General features: G+C 38.9%; 1 protein-coding gene across 1 annotated transcript in view; it reads right to left on the bottom strand.

The window, feature by feature from the left end:
- The window catches only part of exoc2 (exocyst complex component 2), a 51834-nt gene that overhangs the window by 2073 nt on the left and 30551 nt on the right, over positions 1-19210 (bottom strand). Inside the window, exons 11-23 of the mRNA XM_008406707.2 lie at positions 18711-18829; positions 14430-14543; positions 14061-14185; positions 12575-12643; positions 12318-12475; positions 12106-12227; positions 10015-10076; positions 8994-9074; positions 8772-8831; positions 7936-7997; positions 7781-7850; positions 5603-5719; positions 2868-3009 (exon numbers count right to left, since the gene is read on the bottom strand). Coding sequence (XP_008404929.1) covers positions 2868-3009; positions 5603-5719; positions 7781-7850; positions 7936-7997; positions 8772-8831; positions 8994-9074; positions 10015-10076; positions 12106-12227; positions 12318-12475; positions 12575-12643; positions 14061-14185; positions 14430-14543; positions 18711-18829 — 1301 coding nt within the window. The remainder of the gene's footprint in view (positions 1-2867; positions 3010-5602; positions 5720-7780; positions 7851-7935; positions 7998-8771; positions 8832-8993; positions 9075-10014; positions 10077-12105; positions 12228-12317; positions 12476-12574; positions 12644-14060; positions 14186-14429; positions 14544-18710; positions 18830-19210) is intronic.

Genomic DNA, 19210 nt, shown 5'->3' with positions numbered 1-19210 from the left:
TCTCCATTAGTTTTACTCACCATAGATCTAAATACCAGATCTATGGTGTGCATGACTAATAATTGTCAAAAAATTCCATCTGAACAGTGGATCTCTTGAACTCCTCCAGAGTTTCCATGGGCCTCTTGGCTGCTTCTATGAGTAATGCACTCTTTTCAAATTCTGTTAGATCAGATGGACACCTGTGTTTTTTTGGGTTAACAGTTGTTTCATTCTGTTTTTTTTATTCTCTCTTTTTAGATGATGATTGAATATCCACAGAATATCACAGGACAGAAAAGTTTGCAAAAGTTTGTTTTAGTCAAACAGATCACTTTTGGTCATTGTTAGGATAACTTAACCCTACTTTATTGTTCTACACAACTTCATCATTGATCTGTTTTATAAGATTCATTATATTTCATTTTATTTTGTAGTTTTAGAGAAAACAAGGTTGAATACAAGTGTTTGCAATGTTATTCATATAGTTTTTGTAAACTATATCTAAAACCATGTATTGCACTTTTTCTTCCACTTCACATGCTTTGCATTGAAACGTCAAAAAAAATCGACAAAAAAATCAGTAAAATGCATCCTTATTTTAATGTAGTTACTCATTGTAGAGAGACCAAATGTGTAAAACATATGATTTATTTTGCAAGGTACAGTATATGACAGATTCTTCCCAAGCACGTTCTGAGTCTGAATTGTATTATTTAAAATTATTTATGCAAATGTTCTTTACAGCTATGCACTGCAGGAAGTTGCAGAGACGGTATTGTCACAACTATCTTCTAGCAAAGTAACTCAGTAAAGAAGAACAGAGAAAGGATCAGCATTATCTCAATATCTAAGACCCTTACACCGCTTTTACCAGTTGTTTTGGAACTTTTGTGCTAGGCCTGCTCTGAGGTTAAGATACTAATATATAAACCCCACAGCAATGTTCCACTTTGTTATTCACAAATAGAATAAAAGTTAGAAGAAAAACACACATTGCACTTTAAAGATTGCAGTTGCTGAAGGACAGTTGCCAGTTTCAGTAAGAGCCGATGAAAGTAGAGTTACTCGATATAGAATCTTACGATGGCGATAATGTTGGTAAATATCGAGATGATGATTTTAGTTGTGATATACGCCTATTTTATTTAATTTCTTCCTCATCTGGTGCTTTTCACCAGCAGCTTCATGAGGTTCTGTAGCAAAGCCCCCCACGGCATGAAGCTTGCAAGCTTTCATTTTTCCCTTCACAGGTAATAATGGGCAAGCAATTAAAATTTTCCTCTGATCAGAGCAGAGGACATGTCTCCATAAATTACTGTCTTTAACCTAAAAGCATTTGCAACCGTTAATCTATCTTTTTATGTTACTTTGGCAGTAATGGTTTCTTCCTCTTCGAGTGGCCTTCCAGCTAATGCTGAGGAAAGACATGTTTCACTTTAGAAAACGACTTTCCGTTTAACTTCAGCTAGTATCTTCACACTCACGCGGCCTTATGGTTTTGTTCTGAGGTTGATATGTTTCACGCTTAAACATTCGTATCTGGGACACAAATGGTGATGTATTTACAAAGCCATGATGTCATCATGTGGGCTTCCCCAACCTGTTTAAATGCATAGTAATCTACGTCTCATTTATCCCCAGTAAGTGAGGAAAAAAAAGGTTGTATATCTTTTTATACCCTGTATGTTACCTAGTTTTAACTGCATTCCTACATTAGACTGTTTCGCTCTGGTTAGGCATGCAAAATTGTTTTGGACACATTTAATAAAGTCCTTAAAAGAAGATTTGTAAATGTCAGGTATTCAGTTGAGTTACATTAATTTGTATTGACACACAGTTAATAAAGATGTCCTTTGGTTTCTGAATCTTTGAAAAAACAAAAATAAAAAAATCCAATTAGGAAATATAAGCAAACAGGACAATTTTTATCCAAAATAAATTGTAAAAAAAGTCCTTAGTTTACATGTGGATCCAAATAAATCTTACGTTTCAATTACCAGCCCACATGTGACCAACTGAGATAATTTAGCTATGAATGCATTCATTTTTCTCCAAAAAGAGCAAAAAAAACGAGCAGCCAAATATGTAGAAGCAATGCATAAGAAGCTGCAACTGCAATGGTGTTTTTACCATTTTTTTTTTACTTGAGGAAGATTCAATGCGGTTTGGGGCCGGGGGTTAATGTGCAAACATGGTAGGTTGAAAATATAACATCCAGTGAACTCTGACAGCGAAACAGCCAAATGCAGCAACAGAAAGAAAGTACTGAAACCGGATTTTTAATGCCTTGCAGCACCCCACACGCTTACAGGAGTCCCACACAAAGAGCAACAAGTGAAAGTCTCATATCCTAGAACGGTGGTTTAGTGTCCAAAATGTTCCGCTTTCACATGTGGCCCAGGCATACGAACTCTTAGAGGCTGCAGAAAACCAGTGCAAGGCTCAAACTTGTCATTAGGAAATTTTGTGCGATAATCTGCCTGCATCCCACCTGAAAAATTCAATAGACTCATGCTGTCTCATATCCTGTGTTTAAGGTAAACCACGTATTTTACATTCTCATTCCACCTGAGTTTGGAGTTCATCTGGTGACAGAAATGTCAAAGTAAACCTTTGCACACACCCACAGCTCCAACATAAAGGCCATGAGAGCTTCAGGCAGAGCAGCAGAATGATGTTTACAGTAAGCCATCAAAGACTTGTACTCCACACATGACACACGTGAACCACAAATCTACAGATCAGAGCACAGACAAGTTCTCATGCTACACGGCTCTTGGCGGCTCATCAATGATGCTGTCAGGGTCAGTTGGTGGTTGCTCTCTGTGAATTCCCAACTCTTTTAAATCCTCACTTTTATCAAGCCAAAGAAGCTTTTCCAATACCTGCAGGTGTCTGGCAGTCTCTCCAGTCGAAGTATCCAGCATACATGCCGGGCTCCAAGGAACCGGCGATTGGATCGGCTCGTCTCTCGATGTAAGCTTCAAAAAGTTTACCGTCCAACTCCCGAACGGCGTCTACACTCACCTGGAAGGTTACAGACAGATGGGAATCAACAAAAACCAAGGCTATGTTCACAGAGCAGGTCTAGATGCTCAATTCTGATTTTTTTTGTGGAAATCAGATTTTTTTTTCAGTGGTCATTCGTAACACTGAATGACACGACTGCAATTAGACTCCTGTGTGAATGGTTTACAAACCTAACGCAACCTGGATGAGCAGAAGAAGAACGTTGTGCAGTGCATTGTTTCTAGAAGTAATAATGCACGTTGACTATTGATCAATTTTAAAGTTGAAGTTCAGCAATGGAGCAGACAGTAATGTCACAAGATCATGAGACAAAAGGCAAATAGCAATGATCTGTCGTGGAACATTGACTGCAACCTCTGTAGAGAGGACTATTTGGACATGCAGATGGAGCCAGAAGTTGGGTGATTGTGATGTGATACGCTTTACTAAGACTTATTTCATATTTTCATATTTTATCATTTTTAGCAATTGCGTACGTTACGATTTATCATGTTGGCTTCTTCTAGTGCAGAATTCTAGACATAATGAGACATGGCAGTTCAGACTGTAGATTCTTTGAAAACAATCGGCTATAGATCAGATTTAATACCACAAACTGAAGTGATTGATTCATATTGAAAGGTCAGAATTGGAACTTTCAGAGAAGAAGTCAGATACGGGTCACATTTGGCTACTTTGTGAAAGTAGAAATCCTCTACTTTAGCTCTAGAACAGTGATTCCTCAGGAACTGATGTCCTCCATGTTTCAGATGCATCTCTGTTCCAGCACACCTGATACAAACGATTGCGTGACCTCATCTGATTGCCACCAAGAGCTGCAGAAGTCTGTTAATCACCCACTTAAATCAAGTTTGAAGCAGCAGGATGACATCTAAACCATGCAGGACAATGGTCCCTGAGGATCATGGCTGGCAACCACTCTTCTGAAGTTTCACGTATAAAGTATTATACTTTATTTCATGTAGGTACACATAAAATAGTTTTTTTGCAGATTGTAAAACGGGTAAAAATAAACCACACATTAAACTGAAACCAAGCTTAAATGGGAGAACGGCGTCTAAACAAATCTCACACAACATTCCTGCTGATTTTAGCAGGAATGTTCAAATCCTGCTAAAATCAGCAGGATTTGAGCTGATTTGAGTGGTTTGACGGCCAAAACGACACCTCGATCTTATTTAGCGATTGTGTAGCAGATTTGTAATTGAGGTCATTGTCCTGATAATGAAAACGTTTGGACCAAGCTTCAGCTGTTGGACAAACTACTGCTGGAATGCTACGATATACAGACTGAATGACTGCAAGGTACCCAGAACTGCAAATCAAACCCACATCATCTCTTTTCCACCACTATGCTTGACAGGTGGTATGAGGTGTTTGCCGTTTGGTTTTCTCCAAACTTTACACTGCGGTTCATTCAATGCAACTTTGCAAACCAAAGTAATCCTTCTCCATTCTTTTTCTTAGAAAACATGGATTTTCTCCTTCAAATATTTCAATTTCTCTGCTAGTTTTTCATCATGAGATTTAAGATTTAACCGAGACCTGTAGAGTCTGAGATATATCTAACCTTGGGGTGGATTTACTGGAATCGAACAATTTGCACATGTCTAAAATGTTTTCCCATCTATGAATAATTTTCCTCTGTGTTTACTGTTCGACTTCAAATAGGTGGAAAGTGGCAACATAATCCTCTCAACAACAGTGTCCTACCATACATCATTGCGGATATCTTTCCACGCTAGGTTTCCACCCTGCCAAAACTGCACGTTGGTGGAGGTCAGATTGAAGATGATAAAGTGATGACAATTTTGCTGCTACTGTTTCATTTTAAATCCCATTGAAGCCGTAAAAATGTACTTAGTTTTTCAAACAGTCGTTGCATTTCAGCCTTATTGTTTCATAACTAATCAGTGTGAAATGTGTTGTGTTTTGTAAATTGAAGCTTAGATTAATGTTACTTCCTAACTTTTTACTTCTGGAACAAGAAAAATAAAATTATATCTGCAAATGCTTTCTAATGAATAATGCTAAACTATCAAAATTTATATATGTGACCTGTGCATTTTCTTAAGTTATTTTTGATCAGAGATACGCTAATGATGATAATATTCTGTACAGAGCACCAATTTTATGCCAGATGCAAGTTGGGATTTTTATTTTTATTTTTTCACCAACACTTTCAGAGCTATTTTAATCAAGCAGTCCAACACCCATATCATGTTAACATCTTGATGAGGCTCTAACTCAAACTTTCAAAGAAAATAATGATCAACTGTTTTTACTGGAAAACCAACCGAACTTTTATTTTCTTTGTGATTCAGCCATTAGTCATTGTGTGCCACTGTGTGACTGTCTGAGTGAGTGAAGAGAAAGCGGTGAAAATTTGCTTTAAAGACAGTGACATTTACCTTTTTTGATTAAGAGTCATCACTCTGCTGAGAAACAGAACCTCATTCATCAGAGCTTTGATGTTACAAACACCTCAGCAAACCACTTAACAGAATAACAGCATGAATGTGTGAGTACAGCGCACTTTGGCTGCAGTTGACGCCTGTCCTAAAAAGGAGTCGCGGTTTCGGCTACTGACCCGATTGATCTTCTCTGTCCCTGTCAAGCCGTGCTTCTCGAAGTGGTTGGCCAGGTTCAGGAAGGTGTGCCGTTCCAGGTATTGGCAGTTACTCAGGATGATCAACAGGCGCTGCTCCTGTGCACAAAACAATCCCAAGTTTTAACTTCCATGTTCTACAAAGAAGCCAAATATTTTGCACTAAAATTGGAACATTTTACCCACTTTTCATTCATCTATCTATCCATCCATCTATATGTATCTATCTTGACAAAATGAGTGTGAAAGATCACATATGATGCATGAGTACCACTGATTTTCTTAAGAGTGATAAGAAAATAAACTTGTTGACTTACATCAAATTAAACATTCACTTTCAGGTGGGCTTTTTGACTAATAATTATATTTATATATTAATATTGTATCAGTCTCATTAAATCCAACCCATGTCGGAAAGGGATATTCTCGCAGTGGTTTAGAATGAGAGGAATACATTATGAAAATATTTTTATTCAATATTCACCTCAATTTTACGTCTGCGTGTGTTAATATAGAATTAAAAATTGAATAATTATCTTGCATCAATCCACTAAAAGAATGTTGTCAATTACACAAAATATTGCTCAAGTAACTACTGAGACAAAAAAATTGCATTATAAACTAGATACTGGAAGCAGCTCTGTCACACAAAACAAAGTTACATACCGCATTGTTTTGAAGCAGACGGAAAAAGGACAGTTTCTTTAAAATATTTTTTGTGGGATGTGCATTTGTTTTCAGCCAACTCATTATTATACTCCCAAATAAAATCTGGACACCAATTGCCACCACAAGTTGTCTAATTACTGACTTAAGTTAATGTGTGTGTCATTTTGTCTCGGTAAATAAACAATTGTTTAGTGAAGAGAAAACAGAGCATTGAAAGTGAAAATAATCTGGAGGAGCTGCAAAAATAATTAAGCTCAGGTGGAAATATATGTGGATAGGAAACAAATTATTAATATGCGTCTTAATATGATCTTTAATCATCTTCTCCACAAATCTGATCTTTATGTATGAGAGGCAATAGGAGAAAACCACTGGACATCCTGTCTGAAATTAACCACAAGTAGGGGGCGCAACAAACATTTGCTGAAGAAGGTGCTGTGATCAGATAAGACCAAAACTGAACCTTAAGGCCTACATGCAAAATATTACAAAATATATTTTTTCTCTAAAAAAAATAAATCTAAATAAATGCATTAAAGTTTGAAGTTTTCACATAACAAAATGTTAGAAACTTCACGTCTTCTTTTATAAGACAGTATATATATCTTTGTCTAATCACTCAAACTACATACAAAAATCTACTCTTAACTAACCGGTACTCTAACATAAAGGGATTAGGATACGTTAAATTGTACTTATTTTTTAACAATACAAGATTTGTTGTTTTGGATTAATCTTGCATACAACGAGCAAGATTGTCAACTCAATAAAATCTCCTTCCGTCCGTTTTTAATTTTAATTTCCACAAACTCACAATAACCTTCTAAAACTGTACAGATGGAGATACAAATTTATACAATAACCAAAACTAGTTCTTAGAAACAGAGAGATGACTGAGTGATAAGCTTGTAGTGTGCCAACCACGAAATGTGGCGTCACTCGCAGCACGTTTGTTTTTCATGCTCCAGCGATAAGAGCCTCCAGTTGGCTACAGAAACCTGATATCTATTAATGGCTGTCAGGTTTACATCCTCACATGCTTTTTAGCAAGTCGTTCTCAAAACAAAAACATCAAAATACTGCATGAGTGAAATCCGTCTCGACTCTGGTCATTCACCAGAGCTCCGCTGCCAAACTCCCGCTGCTCACATCGGGCTGGGGAAACCCCTTCTGCACCTTGCTCCATTTCCCTTTACCAGAAGCACCCCGTACCCTGCTCTTCCTCCCAGCCGCCTCCCCTGCGTTTTACCCCTCCACCAACAACTCAACCAAGTTACAGGAAACAAGGACGTATCTGCTGCTTGTCCACAACCAGGAAACAGCCTGATAACATTTTGTGGTTCCAATGAGTGAGACGTGTGTTTGTCTAGTTGGGTTACATAGCGAGCCCACGCTCCACGCTCGGGTGACGCTACCAGGCGCAGGCTGGCTGTAGGACTCGAGGTTATTAAATCGAGAATGCTCTATAAAAACTATAATAATTTTGCTTACAGATGTCGGAATGGATCCGTCCTGGATGCCGGAAAACCGATCAGGAGAGGATAGGTCCACTGAAACGTTGCTGAATAGAGAGGAGACATTTCTTTTTCAGAAGAAACCACAATACGAACTAAAAAACTGAAAAAAGAAATGTTCAAAATACTCACTGAGATACATTAAAGTCTTCATCTGCCTTCATACTCAGCTGTTCCAAACAGTTTATAAAAACCTAAGGTGAACACATGGAGATCCACATCACTTCCACCAACATCAAAGCTGTGAAATTCAGCCTGAAAAGCTACTATGAATGAAAACGACTAAAACTGGTGGAAAAAAAGATCTGCAGATTGAAAAACAAAAAAGAGGGAAGTTCTGCTTTCAATGTATGTGTTTTGTCTCCATTGTGTCAGTTGTGATTTCCAATTAATTCCATATGGTGGAACTGGTCAATACTGGCAACAAAAGTCGATCTGTGTCGACAGCTAAGGATTGAGAAACATCCTCCTCAGCAGTGATTGGCAAAAGCCACCAGAAAAGGCAAATATAATATGGTGTCATGTAGCAACTTACACTTTATTTTAGATTTTCCATTTTTATCACTTTACAACCATGCTATCTTTTTTTAATGGGTGCAACCTGCAGGTTGGGTCTACTGGGAATTATCTTTTTGTAAATTTTTATAAAAAAACAAAACAAAAAAAACATCTTTAGTATAAATATTTTGAGAAAAGAAACGATGTCAAGGATTTATGCATGTATATGCAAACCTATACATATATGCACAACTGTGGACATGCATGAAAAACACAAAAATGCTTTTGGCATGCGTGGACTTTGTTCCAGAAGATTCAGAGTAATGACAACCAGAGTGGGTTTTAGCGACAGTGCACACAGTGATCTGTGGCTCCTTTATGGGAAACTTCCTCAAATCATACAAGAAATGAATCTAATAAAAGTAAGCATGTATTATTGAGGTCTGCAGATGTTTTCTAGCACACTTTACCTTCATGATGCTCACGCTGAGCTGTGCTGCCTTGTCCTGGACCTGGTCTAACTGCAGAACCTGACAGATACAGGAAACAAAGCCTAAAGTAACTGAATCAGTGGCTACAATTTGTCAAGCATAGACATAAATCTGTCAGAGGGGTTTTCACAGGATAAAGTGACCTTTAAAGTTTTGCGCTGAAGGATTTCAAACTTCGCTTTCACTCATTTCAAAACCTACATTGATTTCTCCTGCTTTGATTTCCAGCGGCTCTTTCAGTGACTGCAGCATGTGGACCAGGCACTGTTCAAACTTTGAAGGCTGCAAAAAATATCAAAGACAAAACATGCGAGAGACTTAGAATCGTGGGCTGAAGAATAAAAGCAAGTCAGATTAAAGCCAGGCAGCAGGTGCACGTCAGAAAGAGTCGGTGCATTATTATGTAAGGGGTTGACACTTCTCTTTTCTTCAGCTTGATCTGCGATTTCCACTGAAAGTGCTTCACAACATAATAAGCAACAGATAAATCCTAATCATTTTGTCTCCTCTACACTATGTGACGTAGATGCTCAGACAGTTACGATGCTACAGAGTCAGATTTGACGCTAGGATACGTTGGCCTGTAAGGTGCCGATGTACTGTGGCCGACAAAAAGCACCTGACAGATACTTATGCTGCTAAGTCCTATGGATGTAGCAAGGATTTTTGTAGTTTTTCAATTTTCGTTTGCATTTCTGTAAACTTTATGGACTTAGAACACTTTTTACGTACATTTTTTTTCCATTACTTAAAGAATGAGAGTTAGCCATTTTGTCTTGAGCAGAGTAGAAACTTTAGGACATCAACCTTAATAAAGTATACAAAAATAGGAGATAAAATGAGGTATTTCTGAAAGAATTTCATAAAAGCTCAGACAATCACATACAGGATGATATAGTATTCTAATTGGAAGATGATTGCATAAAATCTATTTTTGATTTTGCAAGCAACAAAAATGACTCGATTCAATTCAAAGCCCCTGAACTAATCTGAAAAAGAAAAGAGATTTGATATGGATAAGATTAGATTCTGTTAGATAAAATGAATAAATAAAACATAGCAATATTAAAGAACAAACAAACAAAAAAACAGGGTAATGTTTATAAAGTAAAGAAGAATGTACTGAATTAGGGTTGGTTCTATCTAAGTGTTTGTGGGAATATATCTACCACGTTTAGTTCTGTAAGATCGAGCACTGCTTGGTGTGGTAACTCATTCTTACCAGACTGGTGATTCCCTCATTATCTACAACCCAATCTTCCTTTTCGGCAAGCCTCTTCACATCTAAACGGGGAAGAAGCAATGCAGAAATTACTTCAAACCGTTGAACAATTTACTGAACAGGGATCCCTTATTTTCAAAGAATGATAATAAACAGAGACAATGTTGTGCATTTCTGAAGAAAAACCAGGCAATGTCAAAGAAAATCTACCTTTCTGCAGAGACCTCAGTTTATTTGGTGTTATGTGACACGGGTGTAGGGAGTTCAGCGAAAACCATTCGCTCTTCTCAAAATGACCATACCTAACCACAAGTGAAACTGAACATGTCTGGTTTTGGTCTCATAACACTTTCTCCATTATAACCCTGGAGGCTGCAGGAGGTAAAAAGATCCTGACCAGTAAGAAAATCAATGCAGGCAATTCAGATGGTTTATTAGAAAATAAATGCTGAAGAGTTTTTAGTGATTTCTCTTACTGCTTTACATCCATCAACAGTAATTTTCTTCACTTCCAAGTGACTTTCTTAAATTCTGCCTTGTATTTTGGGTCTACTGTGCACAAGAGTTATGTAAAAATTAGAATAAATTATCAGTATTTCTTCAAGGCTTTCTTGCAATCAAGTATGCATTTATACAGTGATTTCACCAGATGTGCAAACTTGAAACTGAACTGTAGTACTTCAATATACAGTCCTCTGCATAAATGATCAGAATTCCTTGTACAAATATGTAAAAAATAAAATAAAGAAATGACAGTAACCTAATTTTACAACAGAAACTTGTGAAAATTCAAACCATTTTTATTTTATTTTATTACAATATAAATACAATTGAAATAGGGTTCATTTTGTGTTTGGCTCTCTAACAATTTCCCCTTTGGAAGACAAATAGGCCCACCGCATCAGATCCCCTGCCATACTTAACTGTGGGCAAGAAGTCCAGATCCACCAACACAACTTAATTTCCTCTGCTGCCCTACAGTTAGTTCCACTGCAGTTTGAGCATCACCGTCACATCCAAACTGATGAATCCCAATCAAGCATGAAAATACCCACTGTTCATCATACACACATTAGACACAAGAAAACATTAAATTAATTAGTCTGACAAATCTCTTCATCCTCATGAAATCCCGTCTCCATTGACTGATAAGGATGCCCAGCTCATTTTTCTTACACATATCCCCAAAAATCATTGATTGCTGAGGAAATTTGCTGTGATGTTTGTTCTCCACACTCTCATCCTAAACGTTCCACTGAGATGAAACCAAGTTGAAGTTCCAGAATTTTCTTCTTCTAGGACTCTGGATCCACACTGACTCATTATCCATGGCTGCAGCTTTTAACAGATTAGCTGTTTTGCACATTTGATTTCTAAGTATTCGATCACATACACTGAGTCAACCAATTTGATTTTCATGCTTTTTTTTGTGTGTCATTCCTCTTTTAAGGCATGCATTTCTATCTTGACACTTCAGCAGATTCCTTAGTCAACATGCAAGAATCCCATTATAATCTTAATGTTTTGTTTGCAACTGATTTGCAAGTTTGTGCTGAAGGACTCCTAAAATATCTGGCTTGTCTTAATTGGCAGCTGTCTTGTATATGCAAATGTTTCCTGCAGTAGTTTTATAATAATCATTATTTTTATATTCTTATTTGTGAATTTAGACTCGTGCAGACACCTAAATGAGTTCATGAATACTTTTCTTTATTTTGGTTTTAAAAACATTAGTATAATAATTAAGACACATCTCATCTTTTTTGAAGGTATTTATCAAAATTATATTATTACTGCTATAATACCTTCCATGGTGTGATAATTGTGCTGCATTTTTTCTTAAAAAATAAAAAAATTTATAATACCATTCTACAGTTTTATTTTAGGGGTTAAAGTGCACATGTGGACAGCAGCTGAAGTAAACACTAGAGCAAATTGCCAGCCCATAATTCAGAAAAGTCTGCAAAGTGTAATAAAAATAAACTCTGTCCTCTTTCAGAGATGAAGCCGACATGATCAGATGCAGATGGTTTAATGGGGAATAGTCCCCCGTTCACTTTCCACAGCTCCACTCAGCGGACAACGTCTCACCTTCTGACGTGTGGAGCAGAGTCACCATCAGGCAGTGGACCCTCAGGTCCAGCAGCAGATCCTGGATCACTTGCAGCAAATCATTCGGGATCTCCAAAGTGGACAGCGCCTCGTGACAACCCCTGGGCGAGAGACGCATCAACATCATCAGATCAGATGACCAAAGTCAGTCATTAACAAAGTGGCGGAGAGGAGGTGGCGGGAGTGAGAACCTGACAGTGTGGATGATCTGCGTGAACCAGGCTCCGGTCAGCTCCGTCTTGTCCTCCCAGCCTCCATAAACACGAAGCTCTCCTTGCGGTAAAGTGGTGGGGAGCAGAGCGCCCCGAATAAGCTTCACAAGTCTGTTTGTCAGCTCCTCGATCATTTTCTACAAAAATGAAAAACAAAACAAACCCATAAAACATGTAGAAACCAGATAACATGCCTTACAAAAGAAGCTTAAGTCTAAGTGAAATAAGCTTCATACTTTGAAGTCATTCTGTCTCTGTCTGGCGTTCTTCTTGGACTTTTCCACCTGGCCAGATTTCTCTCCAGTCTGAAAGAAAAGAAAAAAAAACAAGAGTTTTCCAGTTTGAAAAGCAGTTAACATAATTTTCTAAGGTAGGTGAGGAGACTGGTAAGATGGTGAAACATTTTCTTTTTTTAAACAAAGATAACCACTAACAGGAACACAAAGGATAATTTTCAGTTTACTTCATCAGTATGGAAAAATATAGTGTTTTACATAATTTTGCATCTGGAACAGTTTACAGTGTTTTCAAGGATATCACAGAGCCTATTCTGGTCTAGTTTTGTAAACATCCTTTGAGGCTCAGGTTGGGGAAAAACCTGGTAATGTTATTGTTCCTGGAAACCCTGCAAAAAAAGGCGAGCCCATCACTAGACATGTATCCCTAGCAACATCCTCCAGCTGACATTGGAGAATCACAAAGCATTCTCGCATCAGAGGGGTCACAAATTTACTTCAGAAAACTCAGAATCTACAGGTTTAACACTGTGGGGGTTAAGATTAACACCACACAGCAACCTGAACACACCATGAAACACGGTGGTGGCAGAACCATCCTGTGGGAAAGCAAGTCTTTAGCAGGGGCTAGAAAGTTGGTCAGATGGATAAAAAAATTGCTAAAGAGAAGCAGAAGTTTATTAAATCTAGACTTAAGTTTTAACTCTGCTGTTATTTTCTCCTCCCAGTTGTTTGCAGTTTTTTTTTATTTCTTATAGTCTATTTTTAATGCTCATATACATCCAGGCACATCTTGCACATTTTTCTCCTCTAAATTAACTAGCAAAGCTGCATATTACTTTTGATCTGAATAGAATATATTTCAATATTTCAACTGTCTTATTGTTCTTATGTTGTGAATTTGTCATTATTGTAGAGTCTCTTATTCTTATGCATATATTTTATTTTTACTTTTGGGCCATTTGCAAGTTCCCCTTTACCTTAACTTGCTGCTATGACACCAGATTTTTTTCTACTATGGGAACAATTCTGTTCTGTTTTTAAATATATCTGCACAGTGGCACAGTTGGTAGCACTGTTGCTTTGCAGCTAGAAGGTCCTGGGTTCAATTCCCTGGAGATAGGCACCAGCAGCCCCCAACCCCAATGGGATAAGGGTGCAAGAAAATGGAAAATGGACTAAAATATGCAGAAGAGAAAAACTGTGAAAAACTACTAGTCCCACAAAGTTTTGAATTCAGCAGAAAATAAATAAATGACGCACAAGTCCCTAAGCTAACATTTGTTAAAATTTTAAACAATCAACTGTTGATTGATGTTTAAAGACTGAAATTTTGATGCACTTAATAGTGCTATTTTGTTTTTAAATTTGATCTGCAGATCATGGACCAGAGCCAAGGTGAAAATGGCCTTGATGCATCACTGAAAAAAAAAACAACAACTGAGTTTTCTAATTATTCTTTCTCTTCTCACTCTGAATTGTTTACCTCACTAAAAAGACTTCCATTGACATAGGAGATCCACAGCTTCCAGAAGTTTGGCAGCTGACCGATCACCACGTCTGAGAGTTTCTCCACAAACTGCACCTGCTGTGGGGTTTCAAAGCGCCACGCTGGAGGAAAGAAAAAGCTTATTATTCACTAAACTCAAAGTCGTGTCGTGGGTAACTACACAACAAAAACCTTCCTGGAAGACAAACATTTTTTTTCTTTTTTTTGTGGCCTTACTGTACTGGCTGATAAGAGGAGATTCCCCTAAGCACTGTATGTGACAGAAAGTGTTACACACATAAACATCAGTGTAGCGGCAGGGAAGCCCCTCTGCGGCACCTTGCGTGTGGGTGATTTTACACTCACTGCTGGGCCGCGCCGACCGCAAACTGCCCCCTCTTTTCAGAGACGCGGAGTGGCCGAGCCTGCCGAGCGCCGCCAGACGGGTATCCCCCTCCAGATCCAGAGCGCCGGCACCCACTGACCCACGCAGAGAGGAGAAAAAAACAACACGTGCTTTAGATAGCAAATAATCAAATGAGCCATATTCCTAATTCCACATTCCTCGATAAGCTGAGCAGGTTTTCACACCAAACAATCATTCCTTGTCTTGTCTTTATTTATGTTCCGATCCAGACCCGCAGCTTAGAGACGTCCAAGTTCTGTCCAGAGTATGGGGGTCTGCAAGTGCAGAGGGGTGAAGTGGGTTTACAGTGTCCACAATGTCCTCAGTTACATCCAGCAGAAGACATCCACTAGATGGCAACAGAGAGCCATGGAACTGCCACGACGGCTGCAGCTTTGCAGGGCATGCGCACGGTCCTATCTCATGAGGTGACATAACTTTGGTGAAATTAATCTGGAAGAAAGCTTAAAAGTAACAGCAGGAGGGGTGTAAGTTACGGGACAGGAATGAAAGTGAAAGAGCAGCAGAGCCAAGAAGGGAGCAAAGCTGCTGCAGTGAAAATGAAACTCAGGAGAGGTTCGTGCAAACGCTGCAGAACGCCTACATGGAGTTTGTCTAAACGATGGGAGACGGATGACCACATTTCCAAAACATGTGTCTGACACACACATAGAGAGAGAGAAGTGCACCGGTGACTCATAGACTGACTGCAGTGTGTTAGCAAGTATTGAGAAATCCCCCAAAATGAGCAGCAACTGTGGTTTAGATGGCTGTGCACACAACACAGCAGCCTAGAAAATGTAAGGAAATTCTCATTTGAGTCAGACTATCTGTAAACATATCTCTAACACACGCACACACACGCACATCCACGCACACAAATCCACACTCGACCCACATGGAGCAGCACAGAGTCTGTCTTTCATGTTTTCCCTGTCTTCTTACAGGCATGAGAGCTGCTGTTGTTCCAGGTGTCGGCTGAGGATCACAAGGAAACATGGAAGTCTGCAGGACTCAATCTGTGTTTGCACGACAATAATAATCACTTCTCAAAATGCAGAGGTTAGAAATTGTGTGCGCTAAATATAATGCGTGCATGCCTTGTATACTTCCCATTTATGTTTTAAGCGTGAGATTGCTGAAGTTGAACTCACTCATCTCAAAGTGTGTCAAAATATTTTTATCTCTTAAATCTTTCTACATTTTAAAATGTCATAGCTGGATGCTTCAATATATTTTATTGACCACCACAAAGAGGTGCACAATCATAAATCATCAGGAAATTGTATGTTTATTTATTTATTTATTTTTTAGGAAAATTGGAGTGTGACTTGCATATGTATCTACTTTGATACCCCTAAAAACTGACAAACCACTGACATGACTGTGTGACGAAACTGACAGACCAGGAGGCCACGATCTCAACTCTAGAGGAGTGTCAGAGAAACCTTTGCCAGGAGAAATAATAGTTTTGCACTTCACCAGCTTGACTTTTATAAAGGCTGGCTGGAGGATGCATACCCTAAACACACCAGGAAGTGTGAATGCTTTTTGTCTAAGGGACAAGGAATTAATTGGGGTTGATGGGGAGATTCATGGAGGTAAATGCAAAATATTCCTGAAAGAAAAAACTGCTAGAAGCTGAAAAAAATGTGAGACTGTGGTGGAGGCATTAAACTAATCAAAAAACATCAGACACATTTCAATGTGATAGACTGACAACTCTTCGCCCCCTATCAGAGTCTGAGCACTAACACACACAATTCTTTTCGGGTTTTAATTAGTACATGTGAAACTGATGCTATTAATGCCTTCTTTGTGCTGGTCTGTCTCTTAAAATCTCAATAAAAGCCGTTTACGATGGGAACTGTCATATTGGCAGAGCAAACTCACACATCACTAAACTACAGGCCAAGATTCCTGATCAGCTGTATTGATGTTGGGAACAGAAGTGTTGTTTAAGTAGCTCAGTTTATAAATGACTTGGGCCGACTCAAATCAGACGGCAGCAATGGGGTTTGCTGGAAGCGTTTAGTCATATGAAAGCAACTCGTGCTGCTCTGCTTCTTCACAAGGCAAAAAGCGTTCCCGTTTATGGTTTGATAAAGATGGATGGCTGCATCCCGCATTTAGAACAATTCAGCGAGCTATTAATGGGGCAATACGAACACCAGAACGGCCTTTGGTCTCTAAACTTGACTAAGAAGCAAAGGAGATGGAGAAAATGATTTCAGCTACTGTCTTTACGACTGACCCATCAAAGACAAATAATGATCCCCACCACGTGTGATTGAATGTGATTCAAGGCGGAAGAGGAAGCAGCCAGCAGAAGGGATGGTGGAGGCACCGCTCAGTAGAGGGTTGGGGAGGGTGTGGAGGGAGGGGGGGTGAATGTGGCAAGGTGAGCGAGGCGTGGAGGAAGACTGGGGTCAGGGGAGTGAAGTGGATGTGGTTTTGAGATGATGGCCGCTCAGGCACTGGCTGGGTGGAGAGACGTTTCAAGAGGTTTCTCACAGTTGAAGAGCGAAAAGAGGAGATGGCAAACAGCAACCAGGTGTGTGTGCGCGCGCATGTGTGTGAGAGACAGAAAGAAAGGGGAAGAGGTGTAGTGTTAAGCAGAGGAGAGAGACGGGACTTATTACCTCAGGTGTCATAATACAGATTCTCGTCAACTTAAAACAAACAAAAAAAGTCTAAATCAAGACTAAAATCTTGAAATATTTCATCAAACATAAAAACCTTTATCTAGAATTTCAAATGTGAAAAGATTGAATAAAAAGAAATATGTTCATCAGAGCTGTTAAGGAATATGTTCAAATTAACACCTTCATGCTACATTAATGTACTTTTCTTTTTTTATTGAAGACCCCCGAACAAAGCACACTTCACTCTGGAAACGAACTTTTTTTTAAAACAAAAAACACAGAAGATAGTGGGTCCTTTTACTTCTGAGTTTAGGATCTAATTGACTGCATCATTCCTGGTCAGTAAGTTATACACACACACATATTCATAACTAAAATAAATGCATTTTCATGTTGCTTTAAAACCTTAGGCTCCAAGTTGCAGTAAAAGAGGATGTTGCATCTCTGGTCTTGGCTGGTTTTAAGAAAAAAATCCTGCATCTTTTTTACTTCAGAGAAAAAGATGCATTTTCAATAAAGACGTTGAAAATAACGTCTATATTGCAAAGAAGAAGAGCAAGAATCAAGAATCAAGCATTATTACAGCCATTCTAAAATCATTGCCAGGGCTCTGACACGGAGGCAATAATCAGATCATCAGACAAAGTCTATAAAGTGAGAGATCCAGTAAAACTGCAACATTAAATGTAATGCAATCAGAAATCTGGATGCATCCAACTTTTGTGCTGGTGCACCCAAGAAAAACATGACGTGCACTAGTGCAACCAGTTACTCTAGAGCTGAGAGAGGAAAGACTTTAAATCTAAACAAAGTTTTCTATAACCAAAGTTGAACTTACTGTGCATTGACCTACAGATTTTTTCACTGCCTTTCAGTTAAACCTCATTTATAAGCTAGATGCTAGAAAAAAGAAGATTCCTACAAATGGGAAAGTCAGATATAGTTTTTTCAAATCGTTTTTTGGATATACTCCACAATTTCTAGTTTGCATGTTCATTTTTGTCTGCCATGACATTTAAGGTGAATAGGCAAAAAAATAAACCAAACCCCAAATCAATCAAGCCAGAGCCCCGGAAATCTCTGTTACCCTTAGCATTAGACATGTTTACGTTCCAGCTGTACAATGTGAAGCAGCCCCCTCTCTAGCAGTGTTTTCCTGCATGTACGTGTCTGAAGTGTGGTCGGAGAATTGCTCGTCTTCCTGAGCGGACAGTTTCACATTCACATTTTTCTGCCGGCTGATTTTAACAGAGGAACAGCTTAATTGGGGTTAATTGTTCCAATCCATCTGTGAAGCTGTGTGTGAGGCAGAAGGGGAGAGTTTGTGTGTGTGTGGCAACATATCAGGCCCTGAAACCCAAATCCGAAGCCAGCGCTGCCTTGCTTTCATCTTATTCATATGCTGGTGAAAAAATAAACACGCGAGCCATGAACAGAACAGGGTTGGGAGGGTGGTGACGAAGCGGGAATGTGGGCAGAGGGCTGGAGTGACGGAGGCGCAGCTGGATTTCCCTTCCTTCAGCTACTTCTAGGCTCAAAAGACGATTGGAAATGCAAAATAGGAGGCTAGGACTAATATTATGTGCCGTTAGTTACCTCTTCCGCCGCTGATGAACTCATCTCTGCAGTTTTGCATCAGCTGCAGGATCCACTTGTGTTGAGCGTAGATACACTGCCAGGCTGGGTCCCCTGGGGCATGCAGGTCTGAAAGGTACCTACAGGGCAGGAACAGACAGGTAACAATGAGTAATAGAAAATAAAACTGACTGAAGGAATTATAGCTGCATTGTTGTGTTAGTCTCTCAATAGATCGCCACCTAGATCTCCCAAATCTAAAAGTTCTACCAGCACATACTCAACATAAGAGCAAAGAAATGTATTTTAATGATGGTAAAATAAGGTAAAGTCAGATTAAATTGTTAAAGGGAGCTGGTGAACTACTGACTTTCTAGCCTGGTTACCCAATCCTCTGAAGTGTCTATGTCTTTATGTAGATTTTGTAAATAGTTTGTAGACAGTTAAAACCTTTAAAAACCTGAAATTGCCATGAACACATATTCAATCAGAAAGAAGTGGGTGCAGAAGAAAGAAATTGA

Source organism: Poecilia reticulata, chromosome 4, assembly GCF_904066995.2.
Source record: "Poecilia reticulata chromosome 4, P_reticulata-male-v2, whole genome shotgun sequence".
Taxonomy (NCBI): Eukaryota; Metazoa; Chordata; class Actinopteri; order Cyprinodontiformes; family Poeciliidae; genus Poecilia; species Poecilia reticulata.
The sequence above is the reverse complement of the archived record's forward strand: the minus strand, read 5'-3'. Positions and strand labels throughout refer to the sequence as shown.